This window comes from Podarcis melisellensis, assembly GCF_964234715.1.
Source record: "Podarcis melisellensis genome assembly, chromosome: 16".
Classification (NCBI taxonomy): Eukaryota; Metazoa; Chordata; class Lepidosauria; order Squamata; family Lacertidae; genus Podarcis; species Podarcis melisellensis.
The window spans coordinates 10,745,561-10,769,332 of record NC_138533.1 but is presented as its reverse complement, the minus strand read 5'-3'; the positions used below and the strand labels follow the sequence as shown (position 1 = coordinate 10,769,332).

At 40.3% G+C, this 23,772-nt stretch overlaps 1 protein-coding gene across 3 annotated transcripts in view; it reads right to left on the bottom strand.

Annotated features, from left to right (window-relative positions):
- Positions 1 to 23,772, bottom strand: part of PACS1 (phosphofurin acidic cluster sorting protein 1) — a 70,265-nt gene that overhangs the window by 35,779 nt on the left and 10,714 nt on the right. For all 3 annotated transcript variants that reach the window (XM_081891380.1, XM_081891382.1, XM_081891381.1), the window contains exons 2-5: positions 3,650 to 3,737; positions 2,972 to 3,061; positions 1,183 to 1,308; positions 214 to 358 (exon numbers count right to left, since the gene is read on the bottom strand). In XM_081891380.1, the coding sequence (XP_081747506.1) occupies positions 214 to 358; positions 1,183 to 1,308; positions 2,972 to 3,061; positions 3,650 to 3,737 (449 nt within the window). The remainder of the gene's footprint in view (positions 1 to 213; positions 359 to 1,182; positions 1,309 to 2,971; positions 3,062 to 3,649; positions 3,738 to 23,772) is intronic.

The window sequence follows — 23,772 nt, the reverse complement described above, 5'->3', positions numbered from 1 at the left end:
CCCATGGTGTTTTTATATTGTAAACCTCTCCATGATCCTCGGATGAAGGGTGGTATAGAAATTCAATTATATAGAATGGTAGTATACAAATTGAAAGTGAAAGAAATGAAATGAAATTTTGACAACTGTTTGAGGACTGTGTCCTGCATTAGTACATGTCAACTACTGGGACTGCTCAAAATCCAGAAAGTAAAGTCTTACAAAACTTCTTACCGGATAATTTTGATTTTAGTCCTTCATGGTCTATTGGTTGGCTGGACAGGGAATAGATTTTAATTTCAGCAACAGGGACAGAAACATCTTTCACGTTACTGTGGAGTCCCAGCACCAGGGCTCCTTCACTTGGATGCTGCATAACCTGGAGAAGAAAAACAGTACAATATCAGAAATGCAGCCAGAAAGCTTAAATACAGAGCAAACAGCAATAGCAAAGTGGCTAGATGATCTGATTACGTTTCCTGAAAATTGCAAAACTAAAACGCACAGCAAGCAATTATGTAAGTCAATCTACTAAAGAAAAGAGATTGTTACAGCAAGGAATGTGAAGCACACACCAATGTGAGCCTAAGACAAAAAGCTCAACCAAATGGGAAAGCTCATTCTTGTAAAGGGGGCTAAACATACAAAATAGTGACGATGGAAGGGAGAAGACAGGCAATGCTATGGATGCAAATGTCTCCAACCTACATTTGGCACAGCATTGCTAGCGACTGAACTTAATTTGCTGAAACCTTTTGCATTCCTACCCAAACACCATGAAACAAATTTACCTCTCTTTGCTTCTCCAAATATCTGTTTATAGTGCCACAACTTTTGTGGAGGGAAATATATAAGAATACAGGAAGCTGCCTTACACCAAGTTAAGCTACTTGGTCAGTTTAGCTCAGTACTATCTACCCTAATTAATAGTGATTACAGTCAGAAGTCCCTCCCAGCTCTACCCAGAGATGCTGAGGATTGAACCTGGGACCTTCCTGCATGCAAAACCTCACTGTCCAAGCTTGCACTTCCCCAAATCAATTCTCACACTGTGGTGGTGGTGTGCTCACTTTTTGAGTCTCCTTCAAAAAATGTAACACTTCAAAATGTAGTGTGCTTTCCCTAGAAACATTATCCAACTAGGAGGTATAATCAACATCTATTATTTTTCTCAAGAAAACCAGTTCTCCCAACTTCCCTTACCTCAGCCATGTTAATAAGGCCAACAGCTAGAGTTTTGTAGCCCAAAATGGTCCTGTTTTTGTACCGTTTCCTTCGCTGCAACATGATCTGCAGCTTGTTGGCATCTCGCTTCAGGAAGTGGGGATACTGCAAGAGGAACCCAAAGGAAATGGCTTGTAAATAAGTTGCAGACAAAACATGTACAGCAGTAAGTCCTGATAGAAGGAGATCAGGCTGAGTGTTATGTTTTCTTGAACCAACTTTAGTACAAGAATTGCAAGTCTTCAGGTTATAGATCACTCAATACTAATTTGTAGCTATTAACAGAATATATTTTTTTAAAAAATATTAGGAATTTAAACAAAACATACTATCTTAAATCATATCATCCTTAATTTCCCATTTCCCCCCTTCCCCCTCCCCCTCCCATAAAACAACCCACCTGCCCCACCCCGCCCCCCGACTTCCCTTAGTTCCAATCTCTGGTTTCTCTATAAATGATATTATATTGACAGCATATCAAGATGGTCGACACAGTAAGCTTCAAAGCAGTACTATCAGCCAGCTGGCCCCATGTAGTTTTCCCAAAATTCATAATCTTTATTAGCTAAAATACTCTCCAGATGATTAGGAAACCGTTTCAAATGGCCCAATCAATATATTCCATTCAATTCATGCCTTCAAAAGGATTTTAAAGTGTGAGGAAATGTCCAATTGTATTGTTGCTTGCCATTTCTTAGAGTCAGGAATGACGTTCCAAAAATGGTTGCCACTTCAGTATAAAGGACATGGTCTAAAAATGGATCCAACAACTGTGCAACTCAAAAGCTTAGTTCCCCATGCAAGACAGCTGGTTCAGGAAGAGGTAATGTCTGAACTATTCTGGAAGAAAACTCGTTAAAACAAATTGCACATCACCATCCCCAAACACCCAGATTCATCACCTCCTGGCTTTGTGATTGAACTGGATTTTTACTAGCAAGGAGACGAGGATAACATATAAATCCTCTCTGTCCCATCTTAGATAAACACTTCAGATGCTTTAAGAATGTAATTCACCCCGTAAACAGCAGTGAAGCTGAACAGTTTAATACAGATTGCATACATTTTACAGTTCTCTACAGGTCCAATGCTTTTTAACTCCCTGTGCTGAGAAATGGCTATTTATGTAGCATGAAAGTGAGAAAAAGAAGTTGAGCATTTTCCCTGAAGAAAAGGAGCACAGAAGAGAAATCCACTGGAAAGCTATCTTTGACACATTGCATAAGCCTCACATTCTCAACTTGAAAAGCTATCATGCCAGGCACACAGCAGGAAGAGTGTGGCATTGCTTCCTAGGAATATGAAAGTGTGGGTGTAACGAGATTTGAAATTTCACAGCAATCTCTCTTCAAATATCCCCAAACCACTGTACAGTTATTAAGCTTCTTGTTTAGAAAATCTGAAGCACACTAACACTGTGCTACTTCCAAAGGAGTAGCCATGTTAAACCTATTACACTAAAAACAACAGAAGTTTTGTGGCACCTTAAAGACTAAGGATTAGATGCTAAGGTATGTTTTAAAAAGTTTTTTTTAATAAGGATTTTCTTGGTTCACAAACATACATGCCTTCTCGCTTTTTTCAGGTTGTACAGTCTTTCTAACGAATCAGTTACATTTGTTGTGAGACATTAGTGTTGAGTACAGTATTAGAGAAAGATCCTAAGGTATGTTGATGAAGTTTATGGAGAAAGGGTCTTCTATCCCTTCCTTCCCCCAGCATCCCTCCCCTCTATGCACCCCCATTAATTTAGTTAAACTATATTTACCTGCAAGGAGAAAGTCAACTGAAGCTCTGTTTCCACAAGTCCACTGACAGGTAAGACAATCTCATTGGACCTCAGAATCCTCTTTGAACCCTGCAACTCGCACAGAACAAGAGGCGTGCATCATTGTTTTTAGTCTTCAACATGGGGATACTTGAGCCCCAAACAACATACTGAAGAAACCGGTACAAGAACACTAATACAGTATGTACTAATTTTTTAATCAATCCAGGGAATTGGTCTATTTTCAGAGCCATTTTCAGGCATTCCTCAGGGTGGGTGCTACTACCAAAGAAGCCCTCTGCTTGGTTCTCTGTGACTCCACTTCTTGCAGTGAGGGACCTGCCAGATGGCCCTCTGAGCTAGATCTCAGTGTCTGATCTGAATGATGGGGGTGGAGATGCTCCTTCAGGTATACAGGGCTAGGATGCTAGGCTAGGCACAGTAGGTTAAACATGAACATGAAGTTCCACATAATGAATTAGAGAGTCCAATGCTCCAAGCCAGACATTTTGCCCATTCCACAGGAAAATGGAAAAGCTTAACACTACCACCACTCCAACCCCAAGAACAGGAGAAAGGGAACTGGGTCTCTCCAGAGCTATGCACAATTGGCAAGCCTTGCAATTGCTAAGGCCAATATACAGCTTGAAAAATTCCTTGCTCCCTTATTACACGTACCTGCAATTTCACTGCAATCACCACAGAATTTAGATCTTTGTCCATCTCTTTCAGCATGATTAGCTTTTTCAAGGTCAAGCTGAACAATCTGTCAAGTAAAATGAAATAAAAAACATAGATTATAGGTCAGGAACTCCTGAAACAAAAACTTTCACATTTGCCCATTGTGAAAGGACACAAGGTTTACCCTTTCTTGAACTATAAAGCAGCTGGTACAGTCTCTCCTCTCCACTTCCAGCTCCCCAAACAAGGCAGTTGAAATCAGTATTTTACTGTATATTTCTACCAAGAAAATGATCAAGAACAGCACACTCTTCCAGCCTTCCAGAACACAAGGCAGGGCAGTGCTAACAACTTTGTCCTTTACCTACCATGAATTCTCCATATGTAGGCAATCTGAATCCATTTGGCTCAGATTGAAACTTGAGTGAGACAGACTGTTATCTTCAAGTATGCCAAGAGGCACAGAAAACAGATTTCCAAGTGGCACTTGCCAGGAGGATGAGTCCTTTTCATTTCATTTTTTCAGCACATACATGCACATCTCTTTCTATGTGTACTAGAAAGCTTTCCATTTTGTCAAGATTATAAAGTTAATATAATAATGTAAGCAGAAGCTAAGAATTAATGCTGGAAATGTTATATAAAGGATAAGCTCTTGTTGCACTATTGACATTTCTACAATAATAAGCCTTTTATCTGTTTAGAACTTTCTCGCTTGCTTAACCCTAGAGGTTCTGAAATGGTAATACTAGGTTTAAAATATGATACAACATTTCGTTTGTATTGTGCATAAAGTATTGATAATTAATCAAGTTATTTGTGTGTGGCTACTTCAGGACCCAGATGACTACAGGGAAAGTGGAGGTCAAATTTGAGAGTCTAAAATGCAACCTCACACAACACAGAAGGAGAGAACTCACGTGCACAGGAAGGAAACTGGGTTCTGAACTTGAACACAAATGTCATCATAACATTTCAAAACTTCATGAGATTTAATTGCTCACCAGCAGGAAGCTTGTTTTCACAGGTTTATTTCCTGGATAAATTCATGTTTAAGTCATTTGGATATTGTGCAAAGGAGCTTTATTTATTCAATTTCTATTCTGACCTTCCTCCTAAGGGAACCCAGAATCTCTGACCTCGAGACTAGAGGGGAAATTTCCCATGTCTGGATGCTAAAGTTATGGTTGCCCTTGTTTTCATTATTTTAATGCGGTCTTTACTAAATCTGCAGGCATATACTCTCTCTCCTGGTGTTTTGAATTTGCCCCATTCTTCCTTGTCAACAAGCAGCCCTTGTCAACAGTACTGACAATGGTACAGCAGAGTTTTCAGAACATAAAAACAAGTCTGTGGAAAAGATGCTATTATCAGGAATAGCTGTACAAATTTTGGTTGGAAATAGGTCTTAATTCCTCCAGCTGCCAACCTAATTCTTCCTGGGTCCTGAACTCTTGATACTGTCTTGGGATTGAATTGTCTTGACAAATCCTGGTTTTGAAAAACCTGGATCCTTGAAATATAGTCTGAGTGAAAGCATATTTTCCTCATCGATGAACCACCACTGGAGCCAACAGATCAACACCTTCACCTTTGCAAAACTACCCTTTGGAACCTCAACACCACAGCACAGGTTTTTGCAGCCCTTTCTATTACTCTGCCCATTCACTGCCTGAGACAAAGTTCACAGTTCCCATGGGTATTGAATGGTCTTCCTTCAATGTTACATAGCTCAAGTCAATTCTTCCACACTTCTGGGGTGGGCTCATTGTGACCAAGGTTAAAAACTTAAAGTCCAACATAAAAGCCCAGACATTTTTGCAGGAAGTGCAAAGAAAGAATGCAGCTATGACAGAAAATTCAAATATGTCTAGCTCAAATTGGTAAGATCCAGACAGGTGCCAGCAGGATTTGAACACAGGGCGGAAACTCAGTACAGGGTGGCTCCAACTCCACCCAGAAATTACTACTGTACTTTGGTCCCCAAAGCTTTCATCTAAATTAAGAGCAAGGTCAAGTGTAGGTTAGCCGACAACTAGCCTTTCCCTTGAGAAGATGAAGTTAATTACTGTAAGGCATCTTTTAGGAATGTACACTGATCTACTGATTAATCAACTGAAGCATTGATATCCAATTTAAAAACCCACTATTTATCAGTGGTAATGAGAGCAGAGCAGAAATTCAGGGCTACAAGATTCATGCAGGCCACACAGATATGCCGTTTTTCTCCTCCCTACACCCAATTTTATGCAAAAGGGAACTAAAGTATGACTTCTTTCCAGTCTGTATCCAAAGTGAATTCAACTTTCAAGTGATGTTGCTATGGCTTCTCTTCTAAAAATAAGACCAGATAGCTAAAATCCATATTCATCTTAAAACCTCAAGTCTCCCATCACATTGAAGGGCCTTTGCTTATTTGTTGAATCAATATTAACAGTGGTATTTTCTTTTAGCAGGACATGCAATATATTCTGTTGTTAATCTATAAATAAGTTCTCACACTTAAAGAGGAAACACAGTTTCTTTCAGAATCCCCAACAAGTATTTTTCATTAAGGTTTTTTGATGCATTTAAAATTAATAAATTTAGTTTAAAAGCCAAAGGGCTACAGAATAGTGTGTGTTACTGAACAGCAAAAGCTAACAAAAACAGAACTGAGTGGGAAGTGCTGCAAGTGACTGAGTTTCAAACTATCCTGTTTTACTTTTAGCATTTTTATTTCCACCATTTTATAAACAATATATTCAAAGTAGTATACAATGGAACCTTGGTTCTTGAATGCCTTGGTACTCGAACATTTCGGCTCCCGAATGCTGAAAACCCAGAAGTAAGTGTTCCAGTTTTCAAACACTTTTTTAAAGGCAAACATCTGATGCGACTGTCGGCTACTGTTTCCAGGGCGCCTGCACCAATCGGAAGCCGCACCTTGGTTTCCGAACATTTCAGAAGTCGAATGGACTTCCGGAACAGATTACGTTCGAGAACCAAGGTACCACTGTATAAGAATAACACAATGTATCAAAAATCAATTTTAAAACCATCACAGAAAACAAATCAGTCTGCAACAGACAGTAGCAGTAAAACCTCTGCATTAAAACACTATAGTAGATAATGCCTGCCAGAAAACATATTAATCATTTTTTAAATGTTAGAGGCAATGAGGCCAGACAGGACATTCCACTGTCTCTGTGCCACCAAAGAATAGGCCATTCTCTCATATTTACCCACCGTTCTTCCACTGACAGGGAGAACGCATAGCAAAATCTCACTAGATCTCAAGGTTTAGGTAGATTCATATGGATGGAGGTGACTTTTGATGGTCCATTAGGACTTGGAAAGCTTAACACTTTATACACTGACCAACACACACTTCCTTTAGGAAAGAGGTTTTTGGATAGATGGCAAGTTGACAATAGCTAGCTTAAGCCTAAGTCTAATGTGTGGACCACAGGAAGGCCTTGAGGAGGAAGGGAATTTTTTGTTGTTGTTAAGGGTTCTGTCATCCATCTTTGTCAGTGAAGAGGAAAAGGGGTGGGTAGGCTGAAAAGGAAAAGTTTCCTGACTGCACCATTTATGTACCAAAATCATACCTAAGTGTTCCATGGCCCATCTCTCATCTGCTCAAACTGATGAACCTATAACAGCAGCAAATTCTAAAGGGCAGACAGGGAAAGAGACTGATGAACACCAAGAAGCAGGGAGGCATGGAGCTGCATAGTGAGACTGAACTGCAGAACAGATGCTCTGCTAACCTACATCAAACATAAGTCAGAAGCTGACTGCAGGAGCAGAACGCTGCCTTCACTGCCCACTGTAGCTTGTCAAGCTGTGGATTGTGTACCACAAGATTCAGGATTATGTTTTCAGATCAACCACAATTATCTACATTTGCATTTCCTACATATACATTTTCTAAGGTATTTGTGCCTCATGCATGATTACTGGTTTATTTCTAATTTTATTGTTTTATCTTTTTTGAAAACCACTTAGAGGTTTTCTCACAATCAAGAGGTGTATAAATTTTAGGAAGCAGGCCTTCTCTGGAGTGGCCTATACCCTACAGAATTATCTGTCCTTTGTAGAGTAAGAGCCACCAAGCTATTTCCTGGGTTATATTTTGCTGTCAGAAATGTTTGCTTAATTTGTTTTCCACTCAGACAACAAGGTTAATGCCATTTTCTTGTTTTTATTGTGATATCTGGGTTTTATTTTCAAAGTTGTTATGTTTGACACAAAAGGAACTCATGAAATGTCATATAAGTGAAAGTACTAATACCACCACAGGCTGATATAATAGACAAAGATTGGAATCCACCCCCACACCCCGCCCAGTACTTTAGAAACTGAGAGGCATCTCAAAATAGTTTGCCACATGGCCCTTGAGCTGGAGGTGTGTGTGTGTGTGTGTGTGTGTGTGCGCGTGCGCACGCGCACACCCACCCACCCAGAGCTTTAATCTGTGACAATTGGACTGGGCGTGTCCCAAGTAGCTTTTTGGATCCTTGCCAAATCACTCAAAGAAACCACAAGGTAGTTCTGGCTTTTATTCAGAATCACAAAAATACTCAGCCTGACATCTTGAAGCAACTCTATATATGAATCTTTTATTGTAACCCACCCTGAGTGTTTCTGTTGAAGAGCGGTATAATGTTTATTAAATAAAAAAACAGGGTAAGAAACCTAATATTGGAAGGATGGGGAATGCAACCCCCCGTTATTCAAAATCAAGAGCATTAGAAACACCTGATCTGATTAAATTGCTTAAGGGAAAGATGTCTTAACATCCACCTTTGCTATCCAATCTAATAATATTGGAACAATGCTTTTCTATCACTTTGAGGGCATTTTCAATAAGAGAAGACCACAGACCTACTTAACAGGACCATTCTGAGACATTGGGCTTACAGCTGTCCCAGCAGTCATAATTCCCTAGGGGCTGATCTTAAATATAACTTGATTTAATATAGAAAGTGAATGCCTCTCTACTTGGAGCACAGCTTCCTCCAGTGTTTCTCAAACTTGGGGCGTCAGATATTGTTGGAATGCAACTCCCATCAGCCCCATGCAGTTTAGCCAATGGTCATGGATGATAGGAGTTGTAGTCTAACCACATCTGGGGACCCAAGATTGAAAAACATTGCAGGTGGTGCCCTAATTGACTTAGTACATGCTACAGATTCCCAAAATTATGTTTTTTCAGGTCCTGGGTGTAGGACAACACAACACACCAAACATAAACATAAAGCCATAGTTAAGAGCTGCTTATTTGCTTTCATTTTTTACCAGGTATGCTCTCCTGATTCTGTGGTGCAATTGCATCCATGGGAAGAGCAAAAAGATACTAACTATAGTTTCTCCATTCAAACATCACGCGTAACCATATGTAACCCTCCTTAACCATGGTTTGTTGTGGTATCCAAAATTGAGCCAGCATGAGTCTCATTAGTCAAAAAACCCCACAAAACCTTGTTCTTACTGCAGTTACTATATTTGTTTTTATTGGATTGAAAGAGGGGTTTTCTGCAAAGACTTAGAACCCCTGTTCTAGAGCAAGCTAAGCATTGGACCCAGGCTTCATTCATATCGAAATCTAGTAAGCCAATAGATCTGCCTCTCTCAAGAGGACCTTGTCTGTGCCAGTTGCTGGTTGATCAAAAACAGCAAAATCCAGACCTTATCAAACTCTTTGCTCACAAGGCTACGTTTATCCTTTCTTCCATTAAAAATGGAACGTAGAGCTTTCGGGGGGGGGGGGGAATTAACCAATGCTCTCTTCACACTTCATTAAACCTCAGGCTTGAGAGAATAGCCATTCCGGCAATTTTTCATTTTAAAAGGGGAAACTGGCTAAGTGGATTTTGAAGAGCTGGCATTCAGCCACCTATGTTTAAGGGCAAGTGAAAGTTAAATATAAAAGAAAGAAGGACTTGGGAAACAGCAGCACTTAAAAACAACACCATGCTAAAAAGAATAACCCACGGGCAGTGTCTGGGACAAAGATTTCATAGGGCAAATATCCCGACAAAGTGCATCCTCATCACATGCAGCACACAGGCAAATTTGCATTAAGCACTGGCTGAGAGGGACTTTGTACTAGTAGGCTATGTGTGAAGTGGTGGCTGACTGCCCAAGTCTACTATCTTGTATACATAAAGGCTTTGGGGAGATTTAAAAACGCTTTCCCCCTCCCAGTCAGTTCAAAATTAATCACTTATGATGGCTCCCCCACTTCTAGCTCAAACCTCCTGTTTTGTCTCTTGTGTTTTCCCTGCATAGGCCACATAGCCTTAGGAAAATATAGCTAAAGTTGTTAAATCATAGTACAGGCTTGCAAATGTTGTTCACCTGGTTCCCTGTGGTAAGAACTGCCTTCATGCATTCAGGCAGAGAATCTTTAAAGTGACTTAGGATGTTTTAGGCCACAAAATGGCTAGCACATGTGCAGGCAGGTAGGCTAGTCCACTTTTTAAAAAAGACGTCCACTGCAACACTCATATGCTAGCAATGAATTTGAACTGCAACAAATTTGTTCAAAGGTGCACAAACATTTACAGAGGCAGGTAGTTAACATTATATTATAATCCGAAGGGAGGACCATCCTCAGCCTAACCAGAGCTCTCTAGAACATTCTGTCTTGTGACCTGCTTTTTAAAAAAATCAGAGAAGACAAACTATGCACAAATTGTTGCCTGTCCTGGGTGGTCTTCACTGAGCCTCTTTAAACAATGTTATATGGTTGCCTGTTATGGATTATTCTTGTTTATCCATTTACTTCATCTTACTCCCAACCAGATTCATTATTCACTTCAATCTGACAACTGTAGCCACAGATGGTAACACATATCTCTTGTAGTAGGTGGAGAAAATTCATTATCTGTATACATACTTCACATGTAGTGGCTTAAGCAGCAGAGAAAGATTAAAGTCAAATGCTTGTCTTCTATTTGCCAGCAAATGCTTAAGTAAATTTGTCATTGTCCAAGTCGCATGTTACGACTCCCAAATGTAGCAATTTGTGTTTGTATGTTGGTATAGCCGTTGGTCATCTACTTCAGATCAAAAGTGGACAGACTTGGCATTGCTTATAGTACACTATTTTAGGGTTGCCATATTTAAAAAAGTTGTTGCGCCTTTTTCAGTTTTGTATACTTGCGGCAGCAGTATTCTGAATATGTCCGGGAAATTCCAAATGTATGGCAACCCTAACTATATATCTTCTGCTCTGGCTCCAGGATAGTAATAGCATAACAAATTCCCCCGGCTGAGAATCCTCATTTAAATGTACAAGTGCATGTTTTACTCCATTCAAAAATCAGTAGTTTTGTCAATAAGATGTGACAACAATGCATTCGTTGCCAATTTTTTTTTACCACCCTACTCTACATTTTGCATAGAAATACGAAGCTGCATTGTACAATCAGAACATGAAATCATCTAGCCCATGGATTGGGAACAGCTTGCCGGCAGGTTTAATTAGGTCAGGATGTGCCCCCCTGGGCTCATGACACCATTCCCCCCAAACACACTCATATGTGATGTCAGGGGCAGGGCAGGTAAAGACATGGCTTGAGCAACTGGGTTTGTAAACTGAGTGCCCAAGTGTTGATCTGCAAGTGGTACTTTCAGACAGTGCTAACAAGCCCCAAAGGAAAACTCTCTAGTGCAACTGAGGAAGCACAGCACTTTGCAAATGCTGACCATCATGGCATAGGGTTTTCCAAGGGCTGACAATCAGCTGATCACAAACACCTGCAACTAACACCATGTGCTTTTATCCACAACAGTTTTTATTTCAAACCATGCAGGAAATGGAAACTTTCCCACTTGTCAAAGTTCGCCTGTTGCTGGGGGTAGAGTGAAGGAAATAAGGATTTGACCACCACTGGCCAGATCCAGTTCCCCACCCCACTTTAACATCATACATTTTTGAGTAACACACTAAAAAATAAACAATGTATATATCTGAATACTTATCAGGAATAACAGGAAAAATAAAAACAGTAATTCTACTACCTTGAGGAAGCACAACCAGATTTTTCAAAATACATCAAATTATTCTGCCTATACAGTGGTACCTCGGGTTAAGTACTTAATTCGTTCCGGAGGTCCGTTTTTAACCTGAAACTGTTCTTAACCTGAAGCACCACTTTAGCTAATGGGGCTCCTGCTGCTGCTGCGCTGCAGAGCACGATTTCTGTTCTCATCCTGAAGCAAAGTTCTTAACCTGAAGCATTATTTCTGGGTTAGCGGAGTCTGTAACCTGAAGCGTTTGTAACCTGAAGCGTATGTAACTTGAGGTACCACTGTACATGGTCCTTTCATTTACCACATATCATCAACTGTTCCATTTTTGTGCAACTAGCATTTAAAAGCTAGTTCTACCCACATTGTAGATTATGATTCCATTAGTGTGAGATGTGATCTAGAATCAGAGCTCATAAAATCAGTTTAGAAGCTAGCATTAAGCTTAGGCAAGTCAAATTTGCTAGTTCCTCCAAAAAATAATGAAAGCATTGAAAGAAGAAGGGGTATGTGGTGTAATAGGAAGGTAGCTGTGCATCCTTCCAGGGTCAAAGAAAATTCAAGGAGAATGGAAGAGTGCCATTTAAAAGTAAAGGAGGAGGAACATTTTAAAACAAAACCAAAATAGACTGAAGAAAATAAATACCTTCCTTCCTTTGCAACATTCCAGCTGCGATAGACATGCAGAGTTTTTGTTTGTCTTGTGCTAAGCATGCCTTAGATTATAAGGAGAGCACAACAATTGGGAAAACTGTTGATTGGAATGCCTACAATTTTTTCAGACACTTACAGTCTAATTATCCTGTAAACTTCAAAATGCTTTTCATTTGAGTGTAGCAGCAGAAATGGGTTCCTGAAATGGAAGCTATTTTAATAGCTGCATAAACTTTAGAGCTGGGGGGAGGAGGTGTGAAAGCATAATTTCTCTTGAAATCAAAATGTATGTATGTATGTATGTATGTATGTATGTATGTATGTATGTATTTAGTGCTTATAGCCTCCCCTTCCCGGGATGGGCTACAAAAATATCCCAATTAAAACTGCTTTTACATAAAGTAATCAATTAAAAACTACAAAAAGTAACCAAAGACAAAATAAACACCCACACAGACCAGTAACACAGAAACATCCACTCAGCTGAAGGCCTTGGTGCACCTTGACCAATCATCAAAAAGCCATACAATGATGGTGCGAGGTACCCCTCTCACTCACCCCTACCCCTTAAAATACAAAATGTGGTAGTGCTGCTATCAGGGCCTCACCTACTTATCTTAACACCCAGGCATGTCTATGTGGGAGGAGGCACCTCTTCAAATGGTTGGGCTCCAAATCATTTAGGGTCTGTGTCAGTATTAACACCTTAAATTCATTTTGTTAACGGACTGGAAACCAGTGCATAATTTTTCAGACTGGCATAATATCTGCAGCCATAGATACCCACTAGGTGTTGCATTCTGCACTAGTTGCCGCTTCTGAATAGTCTTCAATGGCAGTCCCACATGGAATGCATAGCAACAGTACAGTCTGGAAGTTACAAGAGCATGGATCACAGTAGCCAGGCTATTCTTTTGCGGGAACAGCTATAGCTGGTGAATCGGCTAGAAAAGGCACTCCTAGTCACCAAGGCTTCCTGGGCCTCAAATGACATAGATGGGTCAAATGTGTGCCTGTTTCATCCACGGGAATGCAATCCTATCCAGAACCACCCATCTCCTTTCTTCCCAGATTCAAGAATCTGCAACACACAGTACCTCCATGTTACCTGGATTGTTTCAATTTCCTGGTCCACATACAGCCCATTACTGCCAGCATCTGAACTGCCCCTGCTGATTCCGGTGGAATAGAAAGCTAGAGCTAGATGTCATTGGCATGCTGCTGGCACCTCACTCCAAAGCCCTTGACGATATATCCCAATGGCTTCAAATAGATGTTAGAGCAAGAGGGACAAGACTACATAGGAACTCAAGGAACTAAGCAAGAGTCTCCCACTGTTACTCTTTGAAATAGGTCTTGGAGGTAGGAATGAAATCTCTGAAACACAGTGTCCCTAACTCCCAACCTTCAAAGCCTCTAGAGGAGGGTATCATGGTCAATGGTATCAAAAGTTCCTGAGGGATCAAGCAAAACAAACAAGGTTGCACTTCCCCATCCCTCTCCTGACAAACATAATGAATCAGGACAACCAAGGCAATTTTAGTGCCCTATCCAGGCCTAAAGCAAGATTGAGTCCAGAAAATCAGCTTCCTCCAAACATGTCTGCTGTTGAACCATCACATCCTCTTGAACACCTTGCAAAAAAGGGGGATAGTGGTTATTAGACGATCACCTGTGAGTCCAGGAAGATCCTCTTGAGAAGGGGATGCACCACTGCTTCCTTAAGGGCCAATGGTACCTCCCACTACCCATAGCAAGGCATTCACCGCTCCCAGGACTTGCCTAGTCACATTCCTTCAGCTAGTTTTTATTAGTTATGATAAGCAAGGGAGGAGGTTGAAGGGCATGTTGTTGTCCAAAATCCTTCAAGTAGCTTGTCCACATGCTCATCAATAGATAGAACTGATCCAAAAGTACCTGACTAGTCCTCAGGACTCACTCTGTGATATCCAATGCCATGTGAATCTGAGCAATTGTATCATCAAATACAAGTTCCACTTTTCATCTATGCTCAGGGATAACACAAATTTGCAAAACCACCATCACAAAACAAACTCTGAAATGAAAGGCTTCCCCCTGTCCCTAACAACATGAAGAGTTGTAACACACAACTGGGCATTCTTTTGTCCTTTTGAAATAATTGGATTTAATTCTTACAAGAAGGTGATGCCTAACACAGCAGGCTCAAAGAAACAAGTCAGAGGCCACTGAACAGCCTTTCTTCAAAAGCTTTGCTTTGTATGGTTATACCAGGGGCCAGCAACCTTTTTCAGCCGTGGGCCGGTCCACCGTCCCTCAGACCTTGTGGGGGACCGGACTATATTGGGGGAGGATGAATTCCTATGCCCCCACAAATAGCCAAGAGATGCATTTTAAATAAAAGGACACATTCTACTCATGTACACGCTGATTCCTGGACCGTCCAAGGGCCGGATTGAGAGGGTGATTGGGCTGCATCCGGCCCCCGGGTCTTAGGTTGCCTACTCCTGGCCTATACAGTGTATTCACCATGATGCATTCAACTTCTCTCCCGGCTCCCCTCTGCTCCAATATTAATCAGGAGATCAAAAACTGGGAAATTTATGTATGGTATATTCTATGTGATTTTTGCTACCTCCTTCAAAAAGAGTTACTTTGGTATTTTAAATATTCAACTATCATACAAAATTAAGTTATGTTGCTCTGTTTTCTCCTCCTGGTTCCTCCCCACTCCATTAGTACTACTCTGTCACACTAGGCATGACATTTTAATTCCCAGTTCACAATGAGGCAACAGGCAATTTACTTTCTCATGTTCTAAACCAACATTTCCAAAGTCAAACACAACTTCCACATTAAACAGCTGCCAACAAGGTCATTTCAAGGACTTCTCTTCCCTTGCATTCCAAGCTATGACAAAGCCAATTAGCCACACTAAGCCAAGCCAAAACATGTCCTGAGTCGGCAACAGGGCAATTCACAGATCAGGATACTGAACAGAAGGTCTGTTCAGACTTGCACGTTTCTGCATCAGAAGAAAACCCTGTGTCTCAATATCTTTTGACTGCTGACAACCATGGAAAATAGAGCAGGCAGAGGAGAAGTTCAGAATGCTTTTCTGAAAGTGCAGATTTCCTACCACCACCCCATATACAAGTAGTCAGTAGTGGTGACTGGTTTGATAACCTAACCTAACAAGCTTAATATTTTCAAAAGTCATGCTGTATATAAGAAGGCAAAGAAGTACAGCTTTTAAAGAGACTCTCACTCTTTATACTATACATGTGAAAGATCCTGAAGTCATTTCCATTGATCCTTAGATGTATTAATGTGGGTGTAGAAAACACCAACAGGAGTTAAGCTGCCACAAATTAAAGATTAATAGTAACTATTGTTTAAGTTAGTTCACAATTCTCATATTTAAATTAGCTCAGTGCGTCACAGGCCTTCCCCCTTGTAGTATCCAAAAAACAATTTTAACATTGTATACTGGCTTAAGTCACATGCTGTTAGACTTAAGTTGCTATCAACCTGTCTTTTAATAAAATATTGTTCCAGATCCACATGAAGTATCTATAACAGTCCTCAAGATCTAGCTCACCTTTGCCCCAAAGTAGGAAACTTTCAAAACCACACATTAGCCACTCTGCTCCCAAGAACAAACTCTTACTATCTAAACTGCAATGTACCAAAAGGAGAGAACACAGGAGTCCCAGATATGTCTCTAAACCTCAAGAATTATGCTAGATGGGCAGCTGGTTTCTTCATCACATGCTGTAGGGGAAGGCACATACAGACTGTGGTTCTGTAGATGAGAGCCCAGTTTGCAGAGCTACCGTATTTTTTCATGTATTAGACAAGGTTTTTTGACTCAAAAATCATGTCAAAAAACTGGGGTCATCCAATACACTGATAGTGGCGTGAGGGGAGGGGGGAGCTGGTTGGCAGCCAGCTGGTTGGCAGGCATGCAACTCCCCCCATGCCGCTGCAGGAGAGCGTTTCCCACAGTGATGTGGGAGGGAAGCTGTGCACCCGCCAGCCAGCTGGTTTGCGGGAGCACAACTCTCCCCCATGTCGCTGCAGGAGGCGTGTGCTCTAGGGAGCGTTTCCCGCAGCGGTGTGGAGTGGAAGTTGCACGCAGCCAGCCAGCTGGTGCCTGCAGTGGCGGGGGGGGGGGGAACGGCTGCCCACTTTGCCAACCCCCAGCAACAGCCCTGCTGGGGTGATGGCATGAATGCAATTCCGCCTAAAAAAGCTCAACAACTTTGGGGCATCTCCCCTCATTTTCTTTAAATTTAGTTCCCAAAAATAGGGAGCGTCTTATACACGGAAAAGTACGTATATGCTGCTTGAACAAGTCCTGCTTTGGCTCTCCTAACAGCATGCATAGTGGTCAGTGCACTAGAAACTGGGTTCAAATTTGTGCTCAACCACTACTAAGCTCACAGGGTGACCTTGGGCCAGTCATACACACAGCCTGACCTGCAAAGATAAAATAGGATCATCACAAAAATATACACACAACTGGAGCCAAGGCAGTCTCTCAGATGTGGCATTACATTGATGCAGGGGAGTTTAAGCAACTGAATTTAAGCTACCACCTGTTTCTTGTTTACATAAACTCTTCATTATTCTCCCTCTGCACAGGATCTGTACAGAGTCAAGTAACCTGCTCTTAATAATTAGAACTGATACAAGTCAGCAGGATTCCATTAGCATCGAAATAGCATGTGGCCATTTTAGAAAACAAATCACATTTCACTCAGCCAACAGTAGCTCTTTTTAAGTGTTGAGGGTAAACGGAAGAAAGCCAGAATCAAATACACACCAGCACAAAAATTATGGCAATTTAAACCAATGTCTTAACAATGAACACAGAACCCTTTTCATACTAGTTCTTATTTGAAGAAATATTTAGTGTGGGTATGTATCAAAGGTGGGAAGAGAACTGAATCATTTTAGAAGGAAATTCATGAGTCTTGGTCTCAGCAGCTGCATACAGAAGTTAAAACAACCATGTTATAGCAGCTTGAATGACAGTGATTTAGTAGTTTGGCATGTATACCCCACCAGCTTTTACACCTAAAAGGCACAGAGCCTGGTCAGTCCTTTTTGTACCCAGTATAAAGAACAATACATTTCATATGCACACCTGCCCTGTTCTCACCTCCATTCCAGGTAGAAATTCATGCTCCTTTCTATCCCGTTATCTATTTCTGTAGATAGCTGTATAAAAATTACTTTTTACCCAGGGAGAGGCATGGACACACCAGAACAAAAGCCTCTCTTCATCTCTTACTAGAGGTTTAGAAAGTGACATTCAACCAAGTCCAAACCACACAGAGAGAGTTTACCCATTGTAGAAATGCAGGTACTTCATCTGGGACATGGAAGCTCCCATTTTCAGCTGTTCAAGCCATATTCCCAAGGTCCCCATCTGCTTGATTAAGTTTCAGACCTGCCGATCAACCATCCTCTTGTGAAGCTCTTGAGGAAAATGCCGCTTTGACTCTTTTGTACACCACTTCACACACCAATAGCAAAAGGCCAATGATAAAATGCATGATTAAGCACTAGCAGTTTCTGCATGATTACTACACACCTCATATGCTGACTACCAGGAAGCAACTGAATGGCCTATGACTTCAGCAACCTCAAGAGTTCACTCCTTCACTATAGCTGCACAAAATATATAAGCTACCCAAGAACAGTGAAGCACTCTGTACTCACTATGTTCACTGGGAAGGCCCAGAGGGAGACATTTAATAAGCAAATCCTTCCACTTCAGGAAAAATGAGCTATCTAATACATGTCACCTGTGTCAAATCTTTATACTGTGGTCACCACAGTGAGAATTAATCTCATGTTAGCGATAGTTTGGGGTCTACTTCCAGGTAAGACTTAGTGCGGCAGAGAAAGTTTATGCATAATAATTTTTGTACTGATTTTGTTTCCTGTAGTCAAGCAGCTACTTTCAGTTACACAACATGTCTTAAGGAATCTCTTGAGCACAGTCAATGCTTCACCACTGAATCCTGAACCAACACATTACTGCCTAGGTTTAGCCTAACAATCTCCACTGGTCCCTATGATTTCCCAGACCAGTTTAATATTTTAATCTGAAGGAAACCAATGCATTTCAATCCTTGCTCTGCTCCATGCCACCATCCCTTGCCTAGGGGATCGCCTACTCTAGGCAGGATCTTCAATCATACCATTACTGTATAACAAAAAATACTTGCCCACACATGCTTATGCTTTTTAAGGCGTAAATGAAAGAGCTAACCTTTGAAAAATGTTTGCTTGCATGGTTAACTGCAGAAGATTCCTACTTGTCATTGGGGGACTAAGGATTTTTTTTTACAAACCTACCACATTCTCACAGAAAGTAAAATATATGCCTTATTTCAATACCCTCACAGCTTTGAGGCCAGGTTCCACAGCACTCCCAAGAACAAATGCTGCATGATCACTTTTTGAAATTCTTATCTCATGACCCTACTGGGGAAACACACACAAAGTAGTAATCATTCCACTGTTGGAGAAACTTCTTTGACCATATACGTGCAGCTTAAGCAGTACCGTAAATGATCCATCACACAATACCATTTCACCCATCAGCCTATTGTGTTGGTGGATTTACAGAATCAACACAACATATGTTGTGTTGACTCAGCTTATGATGCACAGAAAGACAGCAAAGCTCTGTAAGTAAACTCAGGTAGTATTGTTCATGCTGTTTCTTGTAAAGTAGACTACCTCAAAAATAGCTAATGGTTCCTTACCATTTCATCATCCAGGGTGAGTTGAGGCATGTTTTTAGGATCACTGGCAAACAGCAAGGATAAAAAATAACCACCAGGAAAAAATTAATTTAGAGCAGTGCTCACCAAACCACAGATCATTTTTTAAAAGACAAAATAAAGCAATTTTGAAAGCTAGGGTTTTTCCACATGCTTAAAATCTCAGGAGCCCATTTCTGCAGAGTCATTCTTGCCATCTAGTAATAAACTTCATAAAATGTTTTAGTAATTGCAGTTTCATAAGTAGTACATTAAGGTTGGCTGGAGAGCTGCTGCATCATTTATTCATTGCCAGATAGTTCTTCATAGTGCATGGCCTCACCATTATACAAACAAGAAAATTTGCAAGGTGGAATCATGAAATATGACAGCCAAGAAATTGTAACAGGAAATGTTAGGTAGAACAGCACTCAGGAGGTTCTGCTTGGCCAAGAAGTGGATGAGCTCAATACTGTTTTCATGCCTGCCAGGATAGCAAGTTGGAAACTGTTCCTTATTCTAATTTGGTTGTTTCTCACCACACTTTTAGCCTCACCATTATTGCTACATTGCTCTTTTGGTTTTTAGTGTGTTTAGGTCAAATATCTGAAGTGGGAAACCTGCTTCAAGCTCCGCATGATAAAGGTTCCCAACAATGTGGGGAGCTGTACACAAGTACAGCTGACTTCCCCCTACATATACTTGCCCTGGGAAGTCAGAAGAAGCGGCATGTTAAAATGGAGTCAGGGCAAAAGCCATGGCCCTACAACCCCTTTGTATACTCCTAGATCCTTTTCACATGTACTTTTAAAGAGAACTCATTTAATTTAGCCAGTTTAGTACAGAAAATCAGGCTTCTGAATTACAATTTTTTATTGTACAGTACTTCATTAAAAACTTATCCTGTAGACACCTATGCATGGACTAGATCCAAATGAAGTCAGTTGGGCTCTGCAATTTGGAAGAAGCCTGTGATCCACTGCCCTAAATCAAATAAAGGACATTATCTGATAGGTTATAAACAAGCTTGCATGACTGGAGCCCTTCATCTGAAATACCACAATAATAACAACATCTCAAACGTGACAAAAATATTTGATGCCAGGCAGTGGGACAAATTGCCAAGGGCACTTCCAGATAACAGCTCTGCAGTGATCCAAAGCAGAGCACTCTCTCTCGACACCCATCTATCAGTGATATTTAAGCATAATTAAATCAATTCTGCCCCAATGCACAAGCTAGATGAGTCACAGATGATCCCTCCCAACCCAAAGGGTTCTAGTGGATGAAAATAAGCTTTTATAACAAGCACAGTGGACTGCAGATGCAGCAGTCGATATACCAGCTTGTAACTAAACAGCAGCAAATGTTGCAAAAAATCCAATAGACAATGCAACGCAATGTCTAAATTATCATACATGTACTTGAGCAGAGGTTGTTTGTCTACCAGCACCCTCATTTTTTATTTTAATAACTGCACAGCTATATTTAAGTGTGGTATTTCCCAGTTTTATACTGGTCTCATGGCAGAAAGGTATGTTTCAAACAGCTTTCTTATCTTTAAAAATAGGGAAAGGACTCTCCATGCAGAATTATATACGCAAAGCCCTGCAGGAATTCTGGGCTTCCCCAATAAGGAAAAAGGTACAGTGTTTTAAATTTATAACAAAGTCACTTCTGCTTTAGTGTCTCTCCAAGCAATATGAGAATGCTATAACAAATTGTGCTTAATGTCATGATACAATCTAGTTCTGTAACACTGGTTAACTAAGAGCAAAATCCCAAACTCCACTGGAATGCTTTACAAAAAATCTACAATTCAGTCCTCCTAGTTTGAAAGGCAAGTTTAATCAAAAGGGTAGGAAATTACCATCTCCATTGCACTTTGAGCAACTGCACGCTTCTTGACTCTACATCAGGGGTCGGCAACATAGCACCTGAAGGTGCATTTGTGCTTACAGAGGTCTTCAATAGTACCCACAGGATTACCTATTCTGCCCCTCCTCCCACTGAAATTAGTACATTGAAAGCAGCATTCTGTTGAACCCAACACAATAGATTGCGAGGGGAGCTTGGTTACATTACAATGGTACCTCGGGTTACAGACGCTTCAGGTTACAGACTCCGATAACCCAGAAATAGTACCTTGGGTTAAGAACTTTACTTCAGGAAGATAACAGAAATTTTGCTCCGGCAGCGTGGTGGCAGAAGGAGGCCCCATTAGCTAAAGTGGTACCTCAGGTTAAGAATGGTTTCAGGTTAAGAACAGACCCCCAGAATGAATTAAGTTCTTAACCCGAGGTACCACTGTACATGTGTGGTGTACATCAAAGTTTCTCCAGTTTGCAAATGTGCCCATGGACCAAAAGGGGTAGTAAACCCTGCCATATATGATTAAAACATAGCTAAAAATGACCAAAATCAAGTGCATCCCACTTACTCATATTAACTCCATGGGATATGTTTGTTTCTGGAAGCAACAAGCGGATACAAATGCACTTTCAATGATGAAAGCCAGTACCACATCAGAGCAAACTAAGTTGCAGCACTGTCATAGCCTTCATGTTGAAACTACCCACAGGAATGATTAACAATAATCTCTTGTATGAAGGCAAAAAGTCCAGATTCAGTGATATAATTATAAAACAAAATCAACTAAGCCACCAACATCAGAACAACAAAACAGCAACACAGAACAGTAGTGCACGGCAATGCACAGCAATATCTGCTACTCTCAGTATATTAACTAAACATTGTACTTATTTTAATTAGGTTTTTTGTAATGTATTGGAATTGGAACCATTTGATGAAGAGTGGACTATAAATACAAATAAAATAGCTGTAAAGCTCTTCTGCTATGGTAATGAATAGAATCAGCCAAAATCTAGCAACAATTTCCCCTAGAAATGTGCATAGTGGGTGTATTCCTAAAAAATCTCAAATATATGCAAGAGCAGCAATCAACACAAAGCAGAACAGTTTCATTTTCAGTATCTGCCTCTTCAAAAATGGAATGGGGGGAGTCTGGCAAGCTAGGGTTACAATTTAAATAACCCTATTACAGCAATCTATTTTCATTCTACATCACAACCAAAGAGGGATTTTGGAAATGCAAACCTTCAAATCAACTGTTGTTAATTATCATTTTCCTTCCACAACATCCATGTTTTTGTGGTGTCACTGGGCTAAGTAGTTCCGACCAGGTATTTCTGTCAGAGCAGCTTAAAGTCATTTGGGAGTAATTTGCCAGCCAAAACAAATCCCTGTCGTTTTTGGCCCTATTGGTGCTATGTCAACATGATGTTATTTGAGTCTTCTTTTGTTCACATTAACAGAAAATGTCAGAATAAGCACAATGTGATCCTAATCACATTTGCTAATATTCCAGATACACATGGTAATTGAAGTATAGCTGACCATGTCAAAAAGTCTAAACTGGTGATGCCCAGAAAGCCAGTTCTTTTGAGAAGATGACTTATCTTAATATACAGAGTATTCAGGCATGACGGGTCTGGTGAACTCATGCTGCCTTATTATCCAATATCTTTAAATTATTTCCTTTCACATTTCTGAAGAGCCTTAAACACCACTAAAGTTACTTGAGCTTTTTGTCTTATTTAATTGTGGAATATTAATATTTGTTTTTAACTTCTGGGTGAAAATAAGTATACTTTGACCTTGAGCCATCTTTACTTTATTCCTACGTTGCTTCTTCCTAATATAGGCTTTCAGGGAAACAACAAGAAGCACTTGAGTGAACCATAGAAATGTGAACTATTTTTCTAGCTCTGAAAAACTTCCATTATGTTTTTAAATACACAAACCATTTTTGTATTGCAATCTAAGCATGCTTAAAAAATAAATTATAACATGACATTTGACTGTGCACCTTAATCTTCACTGATAAATGACCTTAGATTCAGAAAGAGCAGCCTTTTAAAAAAAATGTTTAGGCTATAGTTCTAGTTTAAATAGCTTTTCAAATTAAACTGGATCAAATCTATTCAAATTCATTACCAGCTCCTCTTCATATTTGCATTCATCCTGCATAGCATTTTTAAATACCTAGGCTAAACTGTAAGTTCAACTTGCTTTGAGAAATTTATAATTTAGCAAACCCCAAAATAAAACCTGTTAACATAGAAGGCATTGATTATTTCAGTGGTAGCATGCAATGCTAGTCCATGTGTGAGAGGAACAAATTTCCACCCATGCAACAGAAGTTCACCTTCCTTTCCTCCCTTCAGGTTCTCCATGTGCCCTCAAAAAAATGCTCCAGAGGGTTGATGAATGTACTGGAGCCAATTTGTAGGGCTTGCAAGGGGAATATGAAGTCCTGCTTGATTCCTCCCCATAAATTTAAATCTCAAGGTTTAGAAATTTTAACTCACAATGTCTATCCGTGTTTGACAGACAAGGTATCTTTATCAATATCCAAATTATTTTATAACAAATACTTAACCTGCTGGAAAAAAATTATACCCTTCCTTGCCCAAATATTTGTTTTGCCTAACACAGATCACATAATTACTTTTTTGGGATAAAACAGGAGACTATTTCAGTTCACGTATTATATTTGCATTCAATACTACAGTTGTGAATGTGAAGCTACAAAGTGAAGAAACCTCTCTAGAAGTCTTTCCAACATATCAGCAAAAAGGATGCACAATGGCTCTTATTATC